This window comes from Coregonus clupeaformis, chromosome 13, assembly GCF_020615455.1.
Source record: "Coregonus clupeaformis isolate EN_2021a chromosome 13, ASM2061545v1, whole genome shotgun sequence".
In the NCBI taxonomy this organism is placed as follows: Eukaryota; Metazoa; Chordata; class Actinopteri; order Salmoniformes; family Salmonidae; genus Coregonus; species Coregonus clupeaformis.
Window position 1 is genome coordinate 43,443,822 of NC_059204.1, and position 24,549 is coordinate 43,468,370.

Consider the following 24,549-nt stretch of genomic DNA (forward strand, 5'->3'; position numbering starts at 1 on the left):
CATTATTTGAGGAACAGAACCCGAACCAGAAACGAAAGTGATCTATACTGTTCCGGAACAGAAATACTGTTTTTAAAAGCATGGGAACCGGTTAATAACGTAATTTTTTTCCAGTCCCACAAAAATCGCAAAACAAAGCGCCTATGCAAAGCCCTCACTCTGTCATTCAGAAACTTATTCCAGCGTCTGCCTGCCTGCCAGCTGGAAATCTTTGCCGGTGGGTTTGTGTGTGTAGGATACCTGCCCCTCCCCTCTAAAGCATAGGTTACTGTAGCCTACTGACAATGTTACAAGCATGATTCAGAAATTAGGGAGAGAAGTTTAAAAGAATGGATTAACTTGTTCAATGCTAGTTAAGGATACTATAGTTATCACGTTTCACATTGGATTTATTAACTGTTTTTAATTCTAGTGCTGCTCTGCAAACACAAGCTTGTTAGCTCTGGTCCAACGTTAAACAAACTTGGAAGTTCAAAGACATTCAATGTTACTCCATAGAAGCCGCTCCTCCGTAGATGTAATTATGTGGGCCTAATTCAGATCAGGCATGTCATAACAAGATGCCCAGCGCTTCAAGGCAAGCTTCCCCCATCCTCTCTCGCTCTCTCCTCACCCGCAACATGTCAGTTGATTCTCACGCCCTACATTGTGACTGGCAGCACAGTGTGTGTGTCTTTCATTATGATTAAACCAATCTGGTACGGCAAAATACAATTTGCTCTTAACGGCTTTCCTATACAGATTAAATTGCTTACCCACTCCATACCAAGCTGCTCTATCTGCACTTATTGGTGAAGTAATTTGATGTCGAGCTAAATAAAACGGAACAGAACGGAATATAAAACTACTTTTTTGGGTCTCGAACCGGTTCAGAACTTTATTTTGCTGGTTGGTAAAGTGGAACGGAACGAAAACAAATTATGGTTCTGTTCAATTTCGGTTCCAGCTGCTGTACACACACTGACATATACAGATATACATGTACACCCATTATGGATGGAACCCACTGGAATGTGAGCTCTTCAAGTAGGCTGTTGGGATGTTGGATACCATGTAGAGACATTACTTCCTGTGTTTGTGTTGACCGTCTGCCTCTCCCTCCTGTCATCCTGTAGGTGGACACAGTGGCAGCAGACTTCCTACTGAGGAAGGGTGGGGAGCGTAAGTTCAATGTGAAGACCCTGCGGCTGGGGCCTCTGTCTAAGAGGGGCTTCTACCTGGCCTTCCAGGCCCAGGGAGCCTGCATGGCCCTGCTGTCTGTCAGGGTGTTCTTTAAGAAGTGTCCTGCCCTTGCCAGCTCCCTGTCCTCCTTCCCTGAGACCGTGCCCCGCACCCTGGTACAGGAGGCCCAGGGGGTGTGTGTGGACAACGCTGCCCAGCAGGGGCCCCGGCCACGCCCACCCAAACTCTTCTGCGGCGAGGATGGCCAATGGGTGGGCCAGCCCACTACCTCCTGTGGCTGTCTGCCCGGATACGAGCCTGCTGATGGACACACCCACTGCTCAGGTGAGAGGAAGGGGAGAGGTGAGGAGTGGAGGGGGGTGAAAGACAAGGGGAGTATGCCGTCTCATCAGTTTAGGTGGGAATCTATTCTGTCTGTCCTTTCACACACGCAGTCTCTCACACATACACAGAGTTGAGGCCTAAACAATGAAAGAATGGAGAAGTGGCCGGGTGGGGGTTGGAGAGCGGGGAACAAAAGAGAAGAGGCTTACAGAAGCAGTATTAACAGGGAGTGTTGTGGTGGGGCAGGTTAAAGCCTGGGGGACTGAGGGAGGTGCAGAGGTCAGAGGTGAGAGGTGAGGGTGGTGTCACAGGGCTGGGCGGCTGAGGGTGGCGCTTAGGACATGTCAGGACTGGCTGTCAGACAGACCCAGTGAATCAGCCAAGAATGGAGGGAGGGGAAGAGAGGAGAAGAGAGGAGGAAGGGAAAGAGAGAAAGGAGGGAAAAAGAGGAGGGAGATTAAAGAAAGGTAAAGAATCTTCCGGTACATCAAAGCCAACCTGACAACAGAGAGAGAAGCAGGGAGTATTCTCTCTGCGGATGTACAACTCTCCTAATGAGTCAAATTATCCATGTACACACACACAGGTGGAGAGAGACAGATGGACAGAAATGCTGATACTGTGTAACGAAAAGCCAAATGATTTACTCATTCCTCTTGTTAGAAGAAAAAAAAGTATGAAAATGTGTGACTCACTACTGTAAGTCACTCTGGATAAGAGTGTCCGCTATATGGCTAAAATGTCATGTAAAGGTTCTTTCCTCCTCCATTTCAGTGGTTAGATACAGTATTTTGCTGCTCTGACAGGGAGTTGCTCGAGAGCCAAAACAGCCTCACTCAGCAGGTCATTACAGGCACACCACAGCATTGCAGATGACTTAAAATGTTGGACAATAGCACGTAAAAGCAATAATACATCTCTGCCAAGATAACACAAGCTAACACACAGCGCAGGACACTTCTCTTCCTCATGTACACACCATCACACAGACACAATGCCACAGGCGGTGGGTTGCCTCTGTCTAGCTAATTGCTGTGCTCTTATTTCATTCTTTCAGTGTGTGTGTGTGTGTGTGTGAGAGTGTCTGTGTATGTGTGTGTGAGTGTGTGTGAAACAGGCCTCCACCCCTGTCTCCCACTCCCCCCTGGAGAAATGTAAAAGGAAGGTCACAATAGGGTCACATTCCACACTGTGCTTTAAGGAGAAAGGGAACACACTCTCTCTTCTTCTCTCTCTCACTTTGTCTCTCCCACATGCTACTGCCTCAGTAGCACATTAACATTAGCATAACCACACAGCCAAGTATATCATTTAGCAGACAGTGTTTAACTAACTTTTGTTGCTGTCTTCTCGTTTTAATGTACGAGGTTGTACTCTTATTTTGCATCCCTCTCCACCAAAGAGGAAAGCGTGTCGTTAAAGGCAATGTGTGTGGGTTGATGTATGGAGAGTGTGCCGTCAGGGGGGGGATAGGCCATAAAGCTCTTTAAGTGGCCCGGTTGGAGCCTATCTGTTAGCTATAAACCGCTTTCTCATCCCACCAGCAGCCAGCCAGTTAGAGGGTATTTATGAACAGCACTCTGATGCCTTATCTCTGTCTCTCTCTCCCTCTTTCTCTGTCTCTGTCTCTCTCTCCCTCTTTCTCTGTCTCTGTCTCTGTCTCTCTCTCTCCCTCTTTCTCTGTCTCTCTCTCCCTCTTTCTCTGTCTCTGTCTCTCTCTCCCTCTTTCTCTGTCTCTGTCTCTGTCTCTCTCTCTCCCTCTTTCTCTGTCTCTCTCTCCCTCTCTCTCTGTCTCTCTCTGTCTCTGTCTCTCTCTCCCTCTTTCTCTGTCTGTCTCTGTCTCTCTCTCCCTCTTTCTCTGTCTCTGTCTCTCTCTCCCTCTTTCTCTCTCTGTCTCTCTCTCCCTCTTTCTCTGTCTCTGTCTCTCTCTCCCTCTTTCTCTGTCTCTCTCTGTCTCTGTCTCTCTCTCCCTCTTTCTCTGTCTCTGTCTCTCTCTCCCTCTTTCTCTGTCTCTCTCTGTCTCTGTCTCTCTCTCCCTCTTTCTCTGTCTCTGTCTCTCTCTCCCTCTTTCTCTGTCTCTGTCTCTCTCTCCCTCTTTCTCTGTCTCTGTCTCTCTCTCCCTCTTTCTCTCTCTCCCTCTTTTTTCTGTTTCTGTCTCTCTCTCCCTCTTTCTCTGTCTCTGTCTCTCTCTCCCTCTTTCTCTGTCTCTCTCTGTCTCTGTCTCTCTCTCCCTCTTTCTCTGTCTCTGTCTCTCTCTCCCTCTTTCTCTGTCTCTGTCTCTCTCTCCCTCTTTCTCTGTCTCTCTCTCTGTCTCTGTCTCTCTCTCCCTCTTTCTCTGTCTCTGTCTCTCTCTCCCTCTTTCTCTGTCTCTGTCTCTCTCTCCCTCTTTCTCTGTCTCTGTCTCTCTCTCCCTCTTTCTCTGTCTCTGTCTCTCTCTCCCTCTTTCTCTGTCTCTGTCTCTCTCTCCCTCTTTCTCTCTCTCCCTCTTTTTTCTGTTTCTGTCTCTCTCTCCCTCTTTCTCTGTCTCTGTCTCTCTCTCCCTCTTTCTCTGTCTCTCTCTGTCTCTGTCTCTCTCTCCCTCTTTTTTCTGTTTCTGTCTCTGTCTCTCTCTGCCTCTGTTTCTGTCTCTGGGTGGCTTCGATGCTCCCTGGCCTCTGGTCACTGAGGTTGTGTCTGTTAGGGGAATCTATGACCCTCAGAGCAGCTCCACCTTCTGTCAAAGCCTTTTCTTAAGATGTATTGTAGAGACTGCAGTATCGCTGTAAGGATTCATTTGTGATTCTTTGGAGATACTTTTGTGTTGTGTTCGGTACCTGTTTGCACCTGTTTTTAACGCATGTACTGCTCTGATACATGTGTTACTATACAAAGGCCCACTTCACACACAATAGAGAAAGAGGTAGAGAGAAAGAGAGAGAGAGACAGGGTGAAAGTTATATCGTGTACACGGATAACAAAGAGAAAGCCTATTTATACTGTCTGGGAAAGAAAGCCAGGGCCACTTGAATTGTAATGATGTCATCTTATTCAGCGATTAGGTTGACGCGGGGCTTTTATGTAGCTTCCTGCCTGGCAGAGTTAACACCTTAACTGTTTAGCCTCTCTATTTGGTTAGTGATAACTCGGCTCCAGGGAGTCGGAAAATCCTCCACTGTTAGACAACCTGGCTTTGTATTAATCCTGTAAACAGTGTTTCCCCTATATTAATTTGGCAGTGGCGGGCCGCCGCTGCTAAAACTTTGCCGCCACTCCAAGAAATATAATGTATATGGTTGTTTTAAAAATATATATATATTTTCGGGATGGTAAAACATTGTCAGTGTAATCTGAAATGACTAAAAACAGATATAAGTATGTAGAAAATATAAAGAAGCTATATATTTTTTTATAAGATCATCTTTGAAAACGAATAATCATCTATAAAAACTAGACAGTCAGAGAGAATCTAACATTTTTTAAATGTCATGGCATGGGGCCCAATTGATTTTGTTATAACGTTTGTTTGAGTCACTCAGATAGCATAAGAACACGGCATAAGCCATGGCAGAATGTGTAGAAATGCAGGAAATGAGCTTTAAAATTGCAGATTTTCTCTCAGAAACACTGAACTACCCATTAAACATAGACACTGTACAAGAGAAATAACAACCAAAACTGTAGCTCTAACTAACTGCTGATGATTTGCATAACCATGTTATTCGATACAATAAAATACAGTACAATATAACCCAACTTTATTGTCCCTCATGAAGAAATACAATTAGTAGATAACAACTAAAACTGCAGTAATTTTCCTAAGTAGAGCAACAGCAGTTTGTTAGAAGTCTTTATCCATGGATGGTGCATGTACAGTTGAAGTCGGAAGTTTACATTCACCTTAGCCAAATACATTTAAAATTAGTTTTTCACAATTCCTGACATTTAATCCTAGTAAACATTTCCTGTCTTAGGTCAGTTAGGATCACCACTTTATGTTAAGGATGTGAAATGTCAGAATAATAGTAGAGAGAATTATTTATTTCAGCTTTTATTTCTTTCATCACATTCCCAGTGGGTCAGAAGTTTACATGCACTCAATTAGTATTTGGTAGCATTGCCTTTAAATTGTTTAACTTGGGTCAAACATTTCGGGTAGCCTTCCACGAGCTTCCCACAATAAGTTGGGTGAATTTTGGCCCATTCCTCCTGACAGAGCTAGAGTAACTGAGTCAGGTTTGTAGGCCTCCTTGCTCACACACGCTTTTTCAGTTCTGCCCACACATTTTCTATAGGATTGAGGTCAGGGCTTTGTGATGGCCACTCCAATACCTTGACTTTGTTGTCCATAAGCCATTTTGCCACAACTTTGGAAGTATGCTTGGGGTCATTGTCCATTTGGAAGACCCATTTGCGACCAAGCTTTAACTTTCTGACTGATGTCTTGAGATGTTGCTTCAATATATCCACATAATTTTCCTTCCTCATGATGCCATCTATTTTGTTAAGTGCACCAGTCCCTCCTGCAGCAAAGCACCCCCACAGCATGATGCTGCCACCCCTGTGCTTCATGGTTGGGATGGTGTTCTTCGGCTTGCAAGCAACCCCCTTTTTCCTCCAAACATAACGATGGTCATTATGGCCAAACAGTTCTATTTTTGTTTCATCAGACCAGAGGACATTTCTCCAAAAAGTACGATCTTTGTCCCCATGTGCAGTTGCAAACCGTAGTCTGGCTTTTTTTATGGCGGTTTTGGAGCAGTGGCTTCTTCCTTGCTGAGCGGCCTTTCAGGTTATGTCGATATAGGACTCATTTTACTGTGGATATAGATACTTTTGTACCTGTTTCCTCCAGCATCTTCACAAGGTCCTTTGCTGTTTTCGCATCAAAGTACGTTAATCTCTAGGAGACAGAACGCGTCTCCTTCCTGAGCGGTATGACGGCTGCGTGGTCCCATGGTGTTTATACTTGCGTACTATTGTTTGTACAAATGAATGTGGTACCTTCAGGCGTTTGGAAATTGCTCCCAAGGAGGTCTTGGCTGATTTCTTTAGATTTTCCCATGATGTCAAGCAAAGAGGCACTGAGTTTGAAGGTAGGCCTTGAAATACATCCACAGGTACACCTCCAATTGACTCAAATGATGTCAATTAGCCTATCAGAAGCTTCTAAAGCCATGACATCATTTTCTGGAATTTTCCAAGCTGTTTAAAGGCACGGTCAACTTAGTGTATGTAAACTTCTGACCCACTGGAATTGTGATACAGTGAATTTTAAGTGAAATAATCTGTCTGTAAACAATTGTTGGAAAAATGACTTGTGTCATGCACAAAGTAGATGTGCTAACCGACTTGACAAAACTATAGTTCGTTAACAAGACATTTGTGGAGTGGTTGAAAAACGAGTTTTTTTTTTAACCTAAGTGTATGTAAACTTCCGACATCAACTGTATGTGATGTGATGTGGTTCAACATTTGGTTAGTGTTCATACTGAGTGGGTGTTATTACTAATGCTTTAGGAGTCTGTTATTATTACCCAGTACTTTACAGGGGCTCACGTAGCTAAAATGAGACTTTCAAAGTCCACAAATGAATACATATGATGCCCAGTTATGTATTTGATTAATTTCTGTAGACGTTTATTTAAACAGAAAGTGAACAGAGCAGATATTGCAATAACACACACACGCACACACTTGCTGTGCCGGATCCCCCTCGCTGAATGAGCCCGGTGTGTCAGGGAGCAAGTTTGATTTATGGGCTGTTTACACTGAAGCCGGGTGTCCGTGTGAATGAGGGATCAAAGGAGAGGAGAGCGCATTCACATCCATTTCATTGCGTTTATGTATCTTGGCAGTGATTAATGAGTGTTCCGGTACTGTTTGTCTTTTTTGAATATGCTTTTTGGCTCCCAACCGACACGCTATGATAGGACGCTATGCTGCCTGCGGTGATGGTTTCTGATGCTGCGGTTGGTGGCGATGTTCAGGGCCATGCTAACTTTCCTTCTCGCCTCTCGCTCTCCCTCTTCCTCTCAGCCTGTCCTGTGGGTCAGTTTAGGTCCGGCTCGGGGGGGCAGTGCCAGGCCTGTCCAGGGTTTAGCCATGCTGTGGTGACGGGCTCACCTGTGTGTCAGTGTCGTCCAGGATACCTCCGCGCTGACTCTGACACCCCAGACACGCCCTGCACCAGTAAGTACACACATTATTACATCAATGGTGGCTGCTGAGGGGAGGACGGCTCATAATAATGACTGGAACGGAGCAAATGGAATGGCATCAACCACATGGAAACTATGTGTTTGATGTATTTGATACCATTCCATTCATGCCGCTCCAGCCGTTACCGTGAGCCTGTCCTCCCCAACTGAGGTGCCACCAACCTCCTGTGCATTACATACATACTCTACCCTCTATTTACTCTCCCCTGATACTCTGTGTTCTTTTCTTTCACTTTGAACTTGTGTTTCTCTTGTTGCCCTCCCTCCTTTGTTGTCGCTCGCTCCTCTTCTACTTCTCTTTTCTGGTCTTGTTGTGCTCAGCCCCTCTCACCTGCTCTGTGGCCTTTGTCCCAGGGCTGAGCGTATTGAGATGCAGCTCCTTTGTAGCGGGTGTAGAGCGGGCCGGGGCGGAGCCTGGATGTCACTCCCAGGAAGGGAAGCATTGATGGTCGTGAGTGACACCTCTGTGTGGATTCAGGAATTTCAATTCAGCCACGTGTGAATTGGAGGCATTTTGAATTTACATTTACATTTACGTCATTTAGCAGACGCTCTTATCCAGAGCGACTTACAGTTAGTGAGTGCATACATTTTTATTTTTCATACTGGCCCCCCGTGGGAATCGAACCCACAATCCTGGCGTTGCAAACGCCATGCTCTACCAACTGAGCTACATCCCTGCCAGCCATTCCCTCCCCTACCCTGGACGACGCTGGGCCAATTGTGCGCCGCCCCATGGGTCTCCCGGTTGCGGCCGGCTACGACAGAGCCTGGATTCGAACCAGGATCTCTAGTGGCACAGCGAGCACTGCGATGCAGTGCCTTAGACCACTTCGCCACTCGGGAGATGAATTGGGCAAACTCGCTCAGAATGGCCATGAAAAGAGTTCGCAACGAACAGCAGTCTGAAACTCGTCTGAAGACTGAAACCAGTAGAGGACAAACAGAATTCCCTGTAGACTCTGCTAGCCTATTAAATCACAGGTTTAATTACAGTTGTCCCTAATTAAGTCAGACAGTTGATTTATTTTATCACTCCAGATGTTTTGACTAATCACAGGCCCCTTTCTCTCCTCATCCCTAGATGTTGATGTAAATGAAAGCTAAATAACAGTAGGCCTTTGTGATGGTATACAACTGCCTCCTATTTGTGGCCACCCCAACCTCTCAGAGAGCATTGTGGCTGATATTACTAAGCACTACTCTCAGAGAAGCAGTAAATGGCCTAGCCACAGGCTCAATGACAAGGCACAGTTTCCTTAGCAGGAGCAGGAACTAATTCACACTGGCTGAGTGGCATTGCAATTGTGTTCCACTTGGCTGGCAGCAATCACAATCCCCCTACTACAATCTTCAACTGCTGATCATTATCATTGAAATGTAGACGTGTGTAATTGGAGCACCAATTCAATTCTGCATCACAATGTTGTTTCCTGCTGTGCCCCTCAGCCTCTCTTCCCTGGTGGCTCCTCCAAACGCTAGCTGGAAATGTATCTGGAACATGACAAATAGCATGCAAGTGATTTAATTGACAATGCAAATCTGAAACAGAGGAACAGTAATATGGCACATCGGGACAGTAAAGTGCCTTCAAATGGAAAATGTCTTGGTACTTTTGTCTGATTAAATATTTGTGATTGCTGATTGCCTGATGAGGTGGTGTGTGACCCTCTCCTTTCCCCCTCTGTCCTCCAGGACCCCCCTCTGCCCCGCGTAGCATCGTCACCCAGATCAACGACACCACGGTGACCCTAGAGTGGAGCGAGCCCCAGGACAGTGGTGGCCGGACTGACCTGAGTTACTCTGTGGAGTGTTCTCTGTGTGGGGCCCCCTGGGGCCCCTGCTCTCCCTGCGGGGACAGTGTCAGCTACCGGCCTTCTCAGCGTGGCCTGCTGGGCCGCAGGGTGGTGGTCTGGGGCCTCATGCCTCACACTACATACACCTTCTCCATCCAGGCCCTCAACGGGGTCTCCCCGCCCAACGGCAAGGGGGCACCCAGCGACACTGTCAACATCACAACCAGTCACGACGGTGAGAGAGGGACACAGAGAGGAAGAGAGAAGGGTTTGGGGTTGGGGTCATATGGTTAGAAGAGGAATATAGAACAACATTCAATCTTTTAATGTCGTTTCTTTGTGTTGGTGTGTGTGCAGTTCCAGTTCTGGTGTCTGTGATCAGGAAGAGTATCTCTACAGAGAGCAGTCTGACTCTCCACTGGTCAGTTCCAGCCCAGCCGCACTACACCATCCTTCAGTACCAGCTACGTTACTGTGAGACGGTGAGGATGGCCAGACACACTGTCCTCCCACTGTTAAATACTCTAGCGCTGACTCACCTCAGGTCTTAGGGAGTTGACTGTTACATCTGTGTACATCACTCTGACCTCCCTCCCACTGACTAAACCTGGTTTCTTATCTGCTTTTGTTTTCCCACCGTCCCTCCATCCCGCTCTTCCTCCATCCCTCTCTTCCTCTATCCCTCTCTTCCTCCATCCCTCTTTCTCTCGGTCCCTCTCTTTCTCCTTTCTCCGTCCTACAGGAGCGTCGAGGTGAGGAGCAGGAGCGGTTGTGTCGCTACATGGAGAGTGACAGTAACCAGGTGGTGCTGAGTGATCTCCGCAGGGCCACTCAGTATGAGGTGCAGGTCCGGGCTCGCACCATGGCCGGCTACGGCAGCTTCAGCCCAGCGGCCTCCTTCCGCACCATGCCTGACGGTAAGGAAAGGCCCAGGCTTCACTCTTTCAGGGAGGCCTGGCTATATCTAGGCCCACAAAGTATTCTCAGGTTTTTCACCTTTTTTGTGTATTGTTTCCGCCTTCTTGTTCTAGTTTATTTGCCAGAACACATTAGTTCATTAGTTACAACATGAGTTATAATTTTATTTGCGCCTCCCTCCCTTCTTCTCTCCTCCTTTTGATCCTTTACTCAGGACATGACTCTCCTTCCCAGCTTCTGGTGACCGGTATCCTTATCGCCATGGGGATGCTGCTGCTCATCACTGTCATCACTGTGGCTGTCTTCTGCATACGGTGAGAACCAGGGAAAGAGGGAGGATTGGGGGAGGGGGAGAGAGAGAGGGCAAGATGGGGACAGAAATTCTGTAATGTGAATTTTACAACAAGGGAAAAGCTAAAATAGACAAATGGGTCTTATCTTAACATTTGACATGCTTTGTCTTTTTGTAACCGCTACCAATCTTATCAAGCTTAGATTATGACTGCTACCTTCATACAGTATGTCATATTTGAGCAAAACTTTCAAAGAGCCAAATACTTTTTCTTTGTGACTTTGTGCTTACAGGGCTAGAAGTTATTCCGCTCATTATAACACTTTCCCTTGGCTTCATTGTTTCAGCAAATAGCTCCACATGCCCTCTGAAAAAGGTTCTGGGAACATAGGGAACTAGAGAGTGAGAAAGCGAGAGAGAGGGAGAGGTAGAGAGAGAGAGGGGTAGAGAGAGGGAGAGAGAGGGGGAGAGAGAGGGAGAGAGAGAGGGGAGAGGTAGAGAGAGAGAGGGGTAGAGAGAGGTAGAGAGAGGGAGAGAAAGGGAGAGAGAGAGGTAGAGAGAGAGAGAGAGAGAGAGGTAGAGAGAGAGAGAGATGGGTAGAGAGGGAGAGAGGGGAGAGGTAGAGAGAGAGAGGGGTAGAGAGAGGTAGAGAGAGGGAGGGGTAGAGAGAGGTAGTGAGAGGGAGAGAGAGAGGGGGGGGGAGGTGGGGGGTAGACAGGATGCAGCAGTCCCAACCCTGTCTCCACAGGACAGGAGAACAATAGTCCTGACCTTGGGGCACACACTATACACTATACACTACACACTACACACACATACAGAGTTGTGCACACGCACACACACACACATACACACACGTTGTGTATTTGCACATACACTAAGAAATACACAGATGTGTGCAATCCCGTTTTAAACGCGCACACACACGCTCACACTCACAGTAGAGGCCTGGTTCTACCGCCAGATGAGGGTGGAACAGTATTGCTATTTTGGGCCTGGGAGAGAGAGAGAGAGGGGGGGGGGAGAGAGAGAGAGAGAGAGAGAGAGAGAGAGAGGAGGGGGAGGGAGGGAGAGAGAGAGAGAGGGAGGGAGGGAGGGAGAGAGAGAGGGGGGGGGAGAGAGAGAGAGAGGGGGAGAGAGAGGTAGAGAGAGAGGTAGAGAGAGAGAGAGATGGAGAGAGAGAGAGGGAGAGAGAGGTAGAGAGAGAGAAAGAGAGAGAGAGAGAGAGAGAGATGGAGAGAGAGAGAGGGAGAGAGAGGTAGAGAGAGAGAGATGGAGAGAGAGAAAGAGAGAGAGAAGCAGGGGTCCAGTAGCTACAGGGCTGTACAGTCCTACTGGGATGGGCCTGGGCCAAAGGAAGTCTCACTAATGGAGCCCTCCAGCACAGCAGACCCAGACACAGAGCAGATTGGCTCCTAAATGAGCAGAACAGTAGAGGGCCCAGGGTCAAAGCATTACTTCATCTACCAGTCATGTATTGTTTCTGAGACAGGGAGAGACTCAATGAGCTTGTTTGTGACACTAAAAAACACTCAGAGAGAGACTAGAGAAGGTGTTATGTCACTGGACTAACAACCTCTTTCTTCCCCTCTCTCCCTCTATCGCTCTTTCTCTCTCTCGACCCTTTCTCTCGTCCCCCCTCTCCCTCCTTTCTCTCCCACACGCTGTTCTTCTCTGTAGCAGACACAGCAGAATGAAGGACCCAGAGCTGAGTGACAAAAATGGCCAGTACCTCCTGGGCCAAGGTGAGTACACACACACACACACACACACACACACACACACACACACACACACATACATACAATATGCAGTTTTTCATATTTTAGTCTGTCTGTTACATTTGCTGGTTCGTCGTTTAATTACCCCTACCCTCCCTCTATCTCCCTTCTCTCCTCAGGAGTCAAGGTCTATATTGACCCCTTCACCTACGAGGACCCTAACGAGGCCGTACGGGAGTTTGCCAAGGAGATCGATGTTTCCTTTGTCAAAATCGAGGAGGTCATTGGTGCCGGTGGGTCTCTCTCTATCTCTTTCTCTATGTCATGTTATTTATTGCTGCCTGTTAACAAATCGGTTGGTATGGTGATGTAGTATCATGTTTGTATTAATGGGTATTTCCCTGGCTTGTCTCTAGGGGAGTTTGGGGAGGTGTGTCGGGGGAGGCTGAAGGTTCCAGGGAAGAAGGAGAACTACGTAGCCATCAAGACCCTAAAGGGTGGCTACACAGACAAGCAGAGGCGGGACTTCCTGTCGGAGGCTAGCATCATGGGCCAGTTCCAGCACCCCAACATCATCCACCTGGAGGGCATCATCACTGCTTCCTGTCCCGTCATGATCCTCACTGAGTTCATGGAGAACGGAGCACTTGACTCCTTCCTTAGGGTCAGTCTATCTATTGTTCTGTTATTTTGTCTCTCCGAGAGTCCTTCACACACACACACACACACACACACACACACACACACACACACACACACATACACACACACACACACACACACACACACCTGGCTGTGACCCCACTCTCCGGGGGTGTCTCAGGGGGAGTTGGGATATGCAAAAAAACACATTTACATTTTACATTTACATTTGAGTCATTTAGCAGACACTCTTATCCAGAGCGACTTACAGTTACTGCATTCATCTTAAGATAGCTAGGTGAGACAACCACATATCACAGTCATAGTCATTTCATTTTTCCGCAATAAAGTAGATATCAGAAAAGTCAGAGCTAGTAAAGGGGGAAAACTCAAGTGGGAGTATTAGTTCACAATTTTCTTTTTTTTTGTAAAATACACACAGGACAAATATAAGCACCTACCAAATTATTATTATTATTACACACAAACGCAAACTCACACACACTCCACTTGTTCTCAATTCTAACTTTTCCATCTCTCCTCTGTAGTTGAACGATGGTCAGTTCACTCCCATCCAGCTGGTGGGCATGCTGCGTGGCATCGCGTCAGGCATGAAGTATCTGTCTGAGATGAGCTATGTCCACAGAGACCTAGCCGCGCGCAACATCCTGGTCAACAGCAACCTGGTGTGTAAGGTGTCTGACTTTGGCCTGTCCCGCTTCCTCCAGGAGAACTCCTCAGACCCCACCTACACCAGCTCTCTGGTGAGACTACTGCACCTCGTTCTTCCTCAACACCAATCCCATAGTGCATATGGTTATGGTGTGTGGTTGTTGACTCTCCTCCTTTTTTCTATCAGGGTGGTAAGATCCCCATCCGCTGGACCGCCCCAGAGGCCATCGCCTTCAGGAAGTTCACCTCAGCCTCCGACGCCTGGAGCTACGGCATCGTCATGTGGGAGGTCATGTCCTTCGGAGAGAGGCCCTACTGGGACATGAGCAACCAGGATGTGATCAACGCCATAGAACAGGACTACCGCCTACCCCCGCCCCCTGATTGCCCCACCCACCTCCACCAGCTGATGCTGGACTGCTGGCAGAAGGAGCGCTCGGCCCGCCCTCGCTTCGCCGCCATCGTCAGCGCCCTGGACAAGCTGATCCGCAACCCCGCCTCGCTGAAGATCGTGGCCCAGGAGGGTGCAGGGTGAGTGGGCACAGATCTCTAGGCAAGGGGTTGGTTTGGGAGGGTGTGTGGAGAGTCAGAGAAGGCCAGTGTGGGTTTAAACACAGCATGAGATAAAGACAAGGAAATGACTGTCTAACCAGCTGGAGAGTATATAGTGTCCCCTAATAGAACCCAGTCTTTATTCCATTGCTTCCTGTCTGTCAGAGAGTCAGCCTACATTAATCTCCTACTGTCCCTCCTCTGTCCTGCTGTGACCTGTCACACTCTAACTGTGCCCATCCTCTCCCCCTATCCCACCCCAAATACTAACCTGTCACTCACAGCTTGGGCCACACCCCCTCCCCGCCAACAGCCATTGTTGTTTCCTGTCACTCATGCAGCCTTAGATCCCATCCCCATTCTGTGGCCATGCCTGTCCCTCAAGGGTACATGCCTGTGAGGCCACTGGTGTGCTGGTGACAGAGAGTGTGTATGTGTGACGTGTCCCTGTGTGTGTCCCCTGTCCCCAGGCCGTCCCACCCCCTACTGGACCAGCGGGCCCCCCCGGCCCCCTCAGCGTGTGGCTCCGTAGGGGAGTGGCTGAAGGCCATCAAGATGGAGCGCTATGAGGACAGCTTCCTCCAGGCTGGATTCACCTCTGTTGACCTACTGGCCCAGATCACTGCTGAGTGAGTTCACATTTCACACCTACAACAATGTGGCTGGCTGTCTCTGTGTGTCTCTCTGACTTTCAAACCTCTTAAAGTTGAGTCACACTCTACGACTATAGCTCTATGTCTCTGTCTGCCTATCTGTCAGTCACTCAGACTGTCTGTCGGTCTGTCTGTCTGTCAGTCTTTCTGTCTGTCTGTTTATCTAACAGTATGTCCTTCTCCTCAGGGACCTGCTGCGTCTGGGAGTGACCCTGGCTGGACACCAGAGGAAGATCCTGTCCAGCATCCAAACTCTGACCATGACCAAGAGCCCTGGAACCGTACGCTTCTAATCCCGGCACAACTTATCTTGACCCCTGACCTCTGACCATCACCCAACACAGACACCAGCACGCACACAGTACATCGCACACCCATGGATCCAGGCAGCACCCTGCTACAACCACACAGTCCCTGACCCTGGCACCAGCCGGCCCCTTCTTAGACAGGAAGTCCATCAGCGACTGGGCGTAGTGACAGCGCCTCAAAATGAACTAATTATAGATGACCTTCCCTACAACCTGACCAACCTGTCCTTACTGACCAGTCAAGTGATCAGTCAGGCTGAGGACTGGTAGGAGGCTGCTGTACGCTATCCTTGATGCAGTGAAAATAATAGAACATTCGAAGTAAGCTTTATGCGACATCTTTAACACACTTTTTTGCTTATCTGAATTTCTGGGTTTTACGCACCAACCAAACTTCTGGGAGAGCGTGATCGTCCCCTTTTGATAGGCTGCTGGGGCCTCTCTGACTGCCTCTCTGGCCAGTTCACCCTCACTATACCGCCACTGCTTCACTGCTTGAATGTTTATCTGTGATCCTAAACAAACTGGTGATACTAGTGGAGGCACAGATCAGTGCTAAGGACTAAAGATGATCTATTGGTGTATTTCATGATGAAGAATGTGAACTAGCCAGTGGCAGACTACGCTACTGCAACATGGTGACACTTTCACTAATTTGTGTCTTGGATTATTAATCCATGGGAATTATACGATGATGTGGATGACACCTTTTTCAGCGGACCGGAAAATGTGTGTTTGGACTCTTATCGAATCGGCCTCACTTTTTCCTTTGGTTTCAAAATGGCCTCGCCTTTCCTCAGGTGTTATGGTGTTATGGGTAATGTAGGCATTTGGACCAGAACAGACTGTAGTCATACAATCCTTCATTTCCTCATCTTCTTCAGTGACAGTGTGTGACCCTCCTGGGTCAGCCGTGTAGGAGGAGAGCAGGACTGAGACATATCAGCACTTTTATATATTGAACAGACAGAAGTTGGGTTTTTAGTCAGTTCTCTGTCTCACTCCACCCCTCCTCTCAGCAGCTACAGTACTTCCTGTGTTTCTCTTGGAGTATGGCTGGCTGGCATTTCCACTTCCTGTTGCTGCTGGACTGGGCAGCTCACTTCCACACACTCAGACTGAAGGTGGACCCTGACCGTGGATACAGGGACCAAAAGAACATTGTTCAAGCCTTTTCTACTTGGGACTTTGACCAGGAGAAACACCACTCTGTCCTCTCCTTATTTGGTTGATATTATAGGTGGTCAGTTTTTTGTCTTGCTCGAGTGCCATTTGATCTTCTATGTGGACTGATATCAAAATGCCTGTTCTATAAAGCATAAAGCCCTCCCTGGGTTATATAGTTAGATCTGCCATACAGAAGTCTCTTCCGATGCCACCAGTTTCACATGTTTGGGGAGATTGTGTGGTTCCTTGTTAACTAAAGGATAGTGGGAAATGTGGTCTTCACATTGAGGATCTGTTATAAAAACGGGAACCCCTCTTTTATAAAGTTTCCTTTTAAAATAATGTATAGATAAGTATGGTTTGATTCGCCCATCCTTTCTGTGTGTAATCTGTATTCAGTCACAATAAAGACACACACCAGTGTTTATCATCTAGACTCCTCTTCTTTTAACAGCCAACTGAGCTTATAATAACAACACATTACACACAGTCCCTCTAGAGCTCTCAAATGCACATACATTAATGCATACACACACGAATACAGAATGAAAAACACATGTAAATGCATGCACACTCATGCATTCTAAGTGAAGCGTCCCAAAAACTGAGTGCATACGCACTCATGCATATGCACGTCCACCTACAGTATATTATCCATACTCCTGTAATCGTTTTAAGGTGATCCGTTTCCTTGGCAGCTCTTGTTTCAAACATTCCTCCCCACAGATACTGTGACCTTCTCCACAGTGAGGGAGTGAGAGGGGGGGTTGTGGTTTGGGAATTGAGCTTACATCCCTCCTCCTCACCCTCACCCCTTTCAGCTTAGCTCCCTCGCGAACATTCCTCTCCTTCTTCCTTAAGAGGGACAGCCCATACCCCTGAAAGCTCTCAGCCTGTCCTTTACTCTGTTCTCTGACACTCAGCTGTGTGTTCTCCCCTCTGCTCCTCAGCCTTCAGTCCACTGGAGTAGTCCCTACTCTGCTCTCACCCTGCCCCTGCTACTACCCTGTTAACAGCACGTCTACAGCCCCAGAGCCACAGCCCCAGAGCCACAGCCCCAGAGCCACAGCCTCAGAGCCACAGCCCCAGAGCCACAGCCCCAGAGCCACAGCCTCAGAGCCACAGCCCCAGACTCAGAGCCACAGCCCCAGAGCCACAGCCCCAGAGCCACAGCCCCAGAGCCACAGCCTCAGAGCCACAGCCCCAGAGCCACAGCCTCAGAGCCACAGCCTCAGAGCCACAACCTCAGAGCCACAGCCCCAGAGCCACAGCCCCAGAGCCACAGCCTCAGAGCCACAGCCCCAGAGCCACAGCCTCAGAGCCACAGCCTCAGAGCCACAGCCCCAGAGCCACAGCCTCAGAGCCACAGCCCCAGAGCCACAGCCTCAGAGCCACAGCCTCAGAGCCACAGCCTCAGAGCCACAGCCTCAGAGCCACAACCTCAGAGCCACAGCCCCAGAGCCACAGCCCCAGAGCCACAGCCTCAGAGCCACAGCCCCAGAGCCACAGCCTCAGAGCCACAGCCTCAGAGCCACAGCCCCAGAGCCACAGCCTCAGAACCACAGCCCCAGAGCCACAGCCTCAGAGCCACAGCCCCAGAGCCACAGCCTCAGAGCCACAGCCCCAGAGCCACAGCCTCAGAGCCACAGCCCCAGAGCCACAGCCCCAGAGCCACAGCCCCAGAGCCACAGCCTCAGAGCCACAGCCTCAGAGCCACAGCCTCAGAGCCACAGCCTCAGAGCCACAGCCCCAGAGCCACAGCCTCAGAGCCACAGCCCCAGAGCCACAGCCTCAGAGCCACAGCCCCAGAGCCACAGCCTCAGAGCCACAGCCACAGCCCCAGAGCCACAGCACCAGAGCCACAGCCCCAGAGCCACAGCCTCAGAGCCACAGCCTCAGAGCCACAGCCTCAGAGCAGTCAGAACAGCCCCGAGAGAGCTCACAACAGGCTTACTCACACAGACTCTCTCAACTCTTCCTCTAGGTGTCTGGTTTTTCAAAGCTTTCAAACTAATGTATGTGTTTTGATTATCTGTGTTATTGATGAGTCATTCCCAGGTCCCATGGCCCTCCTGTGCCCTATGCTCGGCTGTTTCAGAGGAAGTGTGTCACAGAGATAAACAATGATAGGATGACCCCTCTGAACTCTGACCCTTCCTCCAATGTAAAACAATAAATGCCCTCTCCAACTGCCCCAGCAAACCCACACTTAAAATAGGGGGTCTTTCTGCTAAAATCTGCCATTAAGTCCTGCTCTTAATTCCCCACACTAATACAAGAAGTGCAGTGTCCCAGTTAGGAATGGTTTTATAATTGGATATTTTCAACATAGACGGTCCTGGTCTGTGTGCGTGCATATGGGTAAGTGTGTCTGTGTGAGTGGGTGTGTGTGTGTGAGAGATGGGTAGTGAGCTAGCTCTGGTTTCTAGTGTTGACAGTGTCTTTGTGACCTTTAAACCCTACCTGAATGCCCATCCATTAGGGCCTTTGTTGAGGAGATAAGAGACTGGGCCAATCAGGTTTCAGCACTTAAGGAATTGTGTCATTCCCCTTGCATTCCTGTGTGCACTCAAGTGTGGAACCAGGGTGGTGGAGGCCTAGGGAGAAACAGCAGAAAGACAGGTGTGTATGTTTGAGTGTGAGAAAGAGTCTGTATGTAGTAGGGGTTGTTGAGAACTGTGTCTGCTTACTTTCCTTAAACAATCGTTCCATATAGACGTCTTCTTACTGGCAGGTGCAGGTCATGGAGAGTGCGTCTTGGGAGTTGGGGACTAAAGTTACAATATTTTGTTTATTTATCCATTTAATTATCACTGTGTCCATCCATCTCTCTGTCAACCAGTCTGTCTGCTTTTTGTGTCCACAACGGCACTGACCAGCCTCTCCATCTGTCTGTCTGTCTGTCTGTCTTTACTCAAGCTTCAATGTGTGTTTGTATAGTCATCACTCACATATCCCTCATCCCGTTATCTTTCAATCTGTCTGAACTTCCTCTATCCATCGTTCCCTCTGTCCACACATCCACGCCATCCATCTCATCCCCTGTCCCTTTCTCTCTCACCTATTGGAAGATCTCCCCCAACCATGTAATGAGGAAATGAATTGGCTGGGGGTGTAGCCTTCCTGCTACCCATACCCATATCTCTCCCCTCCCGGCCCCCCCTATGCTGAAACTCAAGCCCCAGGCTTCTAGGTCTCTCTGGCCACCTCCTGGGTAAGAATACCAACAGCCTCAGAGACAGTTTCTATCTACAAGCCATCAGACTGCTGAACACATGAACTGGACTGACCACCTGCACTGAATCTCCGCACCTTAGCACATGTGCACTCACTCACGCACACACCCACACAGATATATACTCACACACACACATATACATTCATGCTACACACACATCACAACTGCTGCTACCAGACTCTTATTATTATTGCTAAATACTGCACAATTTAAACACTTGCCCCTCAATCCCCCTTCCTCAAAACATGTGTAAATATTGGACTATAATTTGTGCCTTCCTGTATTATACTTATGTTAAAATGTTTATTCTATTCTACTGAGCCATTTACTTTATGTTCGTATTCTTATCTTTTATTATTTCCTATTGTTTTTGCATTGTCGAGAAGGAACCTGCAAGTAAGCATTTCGTTAGACGATGTATACCAGTGGTTCCCAACCAGGGGTACTAGGACCCCCGGGGGTACTTGGCCTATCCACAGGAGGTACTTGAGAAGACTCATGAGACCATAGGCTTACAGGTAAAATGCACATAAGGGGGTACTTCAGGGGTACTCTAGGCAGAGCAAAATTCAGTTGGTGGTACAGTAACGGGAAAAGATTGGGAACCACTTATCAGTGGTGGAAAAAGTACCTAATTGTCATACTTGAGTAAAAGTAAAGATACCTTAATAGAAAATGACTCAAGTAAAAGTGAAATTCACCCAGTAAAATACTACCTGAGTAAAAGTCTAAAAGTATCTGGTTTTACATATACTTAAGTATCACAAGTAAATGTAATTGCTAAAATATACTTAAGTATCAAAAGTAAAAGTAAAGTATAAATAATTTAAAATTCCTTATATTATGCAAATCAGACTGCAGGAATTGTTTTTGATTTTTTTTAACGGATAGCCAGGGGCACATTCCAACACTCAGACATAATTTACAACTGAAGCATTTGTGTTTATTGAGTCCACCAGATCAGAGGCAGTAGGGATGACCAGGGATGTTCTCTTGATAAGTGCGTGAATTTGAAGTTTTTCCTGTCCTGCTATGCGGGGGGGGGGGGTGGGGGTAGAAGGATTACTTTATACTATTGCAGGTATTCCTTAAAGAGGTGTATAGAGAGAATAGGAGAGGGCCTAGAACTGAGCCCTGGGGGACACCAGTGGTGAGAGCACGTGGTGCGGAGACAGATTCTCGCCACGCCACCTGGTAGGAGCGACCTGTCAGGTAGGACGCAATTCAAGAGTGAGCAGCGCCGGAGATTCCCAACTCGGAGAGGGTGGAGAGGAGGATCTGATGGTTCACAGTATCAAAGGCAGCGGATAGGACTAGAAGGATAAGAGCAGAGGAGAGAGAGTTAGCTTTAGCAGTGCGGAGAGCCTCCGTGACACAGAGAAGAGCAGTCTCAGTTGAATGACCAGTCTTGAAACCTGACTGGTTTGGATCAAGAAGGTCATTCTGAGAGAGATAGCAGGAGAGTTGGCTAGAGACGGCACGCTCAAGAGTTTTGGAGAGAAAAGAAAGAAGGGATACTGGTCTGTAGTTGTTGACATCGGAGGGATCGAGTGTAGGTTTTTTGAGGAGGGGTGCAACTCTTGCTCTCTTGAAGACGGAAGGGACATGGCCAGCGGTCAAGGATGAGTTGATGAGCGAGGTGAGGTAAGGGAGAAGGTCTCCAGAAATGGTCTGGAGAAGAGAGGAGGGGATAGGGTCAAGCGGGCAGGTTGTTGGGCGGCCGGCCGTCACAAGTCGCAAGATTTCATCTAGAGAGAGGGGGGAGAAAGAAGTCAAAGCATAGGGTAGGGCAGTGTGAGCAGGACCAGCGGTGTCATTTGACTTAATAATGAGGATCGGATGTCGTCAACCTTCTTTTCAAAATGGTTGACGAAGTCATCCACAGAGAGGGAGGAGGGGGATTCAGCAGGGAGGAGAAGGTGGCAAAGAGCTTCCTAGGGTTGATCTTACCTCCTTTATTTTACCTTCTCCAAAGACGGAAGTTGGGCAGGAAAGAAGTTGGTCACGTCCCTGCACTATAGCACTACCAACCTGACGAGATTCTGAAGGCTTTGCAGCAAGGCAGTATTGTCCTTATGTTTTTTACCAGGATGCATACGAGATTGGGAGATTGCATACTTTGCAGTAACAGGGGAGTTTAATGTACGTTACGTTTTCAAGATGTTTACCTAAGCTTGGGTTTGAATGCTTGAACCCGGCTCCACCCAGAGCGGTTTCCCAGTAAGCCTTGCACTTAACCTCTCACAGATGCCCCAGCTTAACCCAACCCCTCCTCACCTCTGACCCCCACAAGCGTAAATCCTTTTAGCCAATCCCCCTTTCCTGTGTGGCTACAGTGCTCTGGGTTTCTCTGCTGTTCTTCTCCTCTTGTAAGCTCAGTTCTTTATGTGGTCTGGCCATCCTAACAGGGTCTTGATCTGGCCCTTGCCTATCCTGGTTTACTCTATCCTATCTGGGTTTGTGATCTTTACTATTGTGGTCTGTTCTCTAGACCACTTCATCCATAAATAGCTGTTATTTGTCCTCAAGCAGGTCTGGACGTCTGGCTCTTCAGAGAATTGCCCAATCGACGACCGATTCAACAGATTGTGTCAGAATTAGTAGAATGATGATACTTATCAGTATTCAATCTAGTTTTTGCTGTTATGTGACGTGTTTATGTTCTGTCAAATAATCATTTCTAGTTCCTACCCCCGTTTCAGACAGTTGAATGACCTAGAGAACACTGAAATGAGTCCAGATAAGCAAACTGAAAATAGCTATGTATGCAGCTGATAAGACCCATTTACAGTGAGTTTGTATCTCCCCACCTGGGCTTAGATCCCCCCCAACTCCCCTCCCCCCAACTCCCCTCACCTCCCCTCACTGAGCCCCCCTCCCCTCCTTTTCCCTTCAGGCCCGTGTGGATGATTTACAGCCCCTCATAATCACTCATTAGACTGAAAACACATGCTCACTCATGCTCAACACTGACCTGTTCAACAAACTGGTAGCATGCTTTATGGAAACTCCCATTGTGATGGTCTGCAGGGCACTCAAGAGTTTATGCATTTGTGTGTGTGTGTGTGTGTTTCTTTGAATCCCTGTATCTTTGTTCACATACTTAGAACCTTGAGGACAGAGCATATGGTTTTGATTTATCCGGCATCTGGTGGCAATATGCATGTTTTGTTGGGTGTGTGTTTTTGTGTGTGTGTTGTTGGTTAGGGGACCCCTGAATTCCTCCTGGAGATCAGAGCATTCAGTATAAGAAGCATGTCTGAGGAAAGCTACTGAAGTAGTTCATTCTGTAATGAAACGCAGCCAAACATATTCAATACCCTTAATAGTGTGTCTTCTCAAATTACAATGTAGTCATTTCAATACATTTCAGTAGCAACAGGTTCATAAGATTCGTTATTACATTCTGAAAAGTAGATTTGTTATGTTTGGGGAACTTTTGAGGATAATGGAGTGTGTTGTTACACAAAATGGCTGCAGCAAATCATCCTGTGGATTCCTCAGTGAAATGGAGGGAGGGCAACTACCTCCTTTCTCTGTTTATTCCACATTACAGACAGAATATGCATGCTATCACTTTGTAGTGTATAATGAGAGAACCTCACAAGACCGCTGTGTGTGTGTGTGCGTGCGTGCGTGCGTGCGTGAGTGTGTGTGTGTGTGTGTGTGTGTGTGTGCGTGCGTGTGATCAGACAGAAATGCGTATTTAACAGAGAACAGAGCACACCCTCTCCTTGAACCCACGGTCCTGCTCTCTGCTGGTAATGAAAGGCAGGTTTCTCTGCTCACCTCTGTAACTAGCACCCGACCCCTCCCCCAAGGCCCTTCTCTACTAGTGGTAAACATGCAGAGGGTATGAGGAGGGTAGTTAGCGGGCCTTAGCGGTGCAGTCGACTAATCAAGCTGGTCACGTGTGCCTGAGAGGGTGGTACAGAGGGCCAGTTTTGGTCAGTTTGGGCTCATTTTGAGGAACCACCATTTTTGCTAGGTGCTAGGTGCTATGGGGTCTGATTGCACTGACATGTAGGCAAGAACTGAGGTTCGCTTAGCATCTAAACCTTTTTGTCCATCTTTCTCTAAATCCTACATCCATTCAGATCTCTCTCTCCTCTCTCATCTCTCTCTCTCTCGCTCTCTCTCGCTCTCTCTCTCTCTCTCTCTCTCTCTCTCTCTCTACAATTACTGCCACATCTTCTGCAACTCTCAAGGGTTCGAGCTGGCATTAATATCAGTTATTTTATGAGGTGACATTAAGTCCCTGCTCTGACGGAGGTACCTGGAGTACTGTGGTCTCTGCTGACAAGACTTTCTCCCTTTCTCTATCACTAATTTCCCTTGTGGTTTGGAAAATTAAAGGCTCATTCATCAAACACGCTGTCACAATATTATTCTACCAATTATCCCTGGCTTTTCCTTGCTTCTTCTACATTCCTTACATTCCTGACCATTGCCTTCTCCTAACATTAACCCAAAAGACCATTTTAATGACTACCGTAACTGACAGTAATAACTGTGTGTTCATTTATCTAATTGAGCCTCTTATTCCATTAAAGACCTCAACTCCCCAAGGATGCACTGTGTGTGTGAGTGTGTGTGTGTGTGTGTTTTTAAATTTTCCTCTGTTTTACACTGCAAACCTCACCCAACTTTCACAAATTACACACACACACACGTCTGTATACAACCACTTACGCGAACAGAGCGACGGAACGTCGTACACGGCCCATTCCAAAATTTGAGCTTCACAAAAGCACGTAGAACGACGTAGAAAACGACACTCCATTTGCGTAAAATGTGTAGCGGCCTTCAGTGACATAGAGGCTGTTCAGCTTAATCACTACCACCCCATGAATTTACCACACACACATCACATCACACCTCTACACC

At 47.8% G+C, this 24,549-nt stretch overlaps 1 protein-coding gene across 2 annotated transcripts in view; it reads left to right on the forward strand.

Annotated features, from left to right (window-relative positions):
- The window catches only part of LOC121579528 (ephrin type-B receptor 4a), a 33,491-nt gene extending 16,642 nt beyond the window's left edge, over positions 1 to 16,849 (forward strand). Inside the window, exons 4-16 of one of the 2 annotated variants that reach the window (XM_041894187.1) lie at positions 1,116 to 1,506; positions 7,522 to 7,674; positions 9,399 to 9,734; positions 9,857 to 9,981; positions 10,242 to 10,416; positions 10,632 to 10,731; positions 12,390 to 12,454; positions 12,610 to 12,723; positions 12,847 to 13,094; positions 13,621 to 13,836; positions 13,932 to 14,275; positions 14,767 to 14,925; positions 15,137 to 16,849. In XM_041894187.1, coding sequence (XP_041750121.1) covers positions 1,116 to 1,506; positions 7,522 to 7,674; positions 9,399 to 9,734; positions 9,857 to 9,981; positions 10,242 to 10,416; positions 10,632 to 10,731; positions 12,390 to 12,454; positions 12,610 to 12,723; positions 12,847 to 13,094; positions 13,621 to 13,836; positions 13,932 to 14,275; positions 14,767 to 14,925; positions 15,137 to 15,242 — 2,532 coding nt within the window. In that variant the 3' untranslated portion in view covers positions 15,243 to 16,849. The remainder of the gene's footprint in view (positions 1 to 1,115; positions 1,507 to 7,521; positions 7,675 to 9,398; positions 9,735 to 9,856; positions 9,982 to 10,241; positions 10,417 to 10,631; positions 10,732 to 12,389; positions 12,455 to 12,609; positions 12,724 to 12,846; positions 13,095 to 13,620; positions 13,837 to 13,931; positions 14,276 to 14,766; positions 14,926 to 15,136) is intronic. The other variant, XM_041894188.1, reaches the window with a different exon arrangement.
- The last annotated feature ends 7,700 nt before the right edge of the window (positions 16,850 to 24,549 follow it).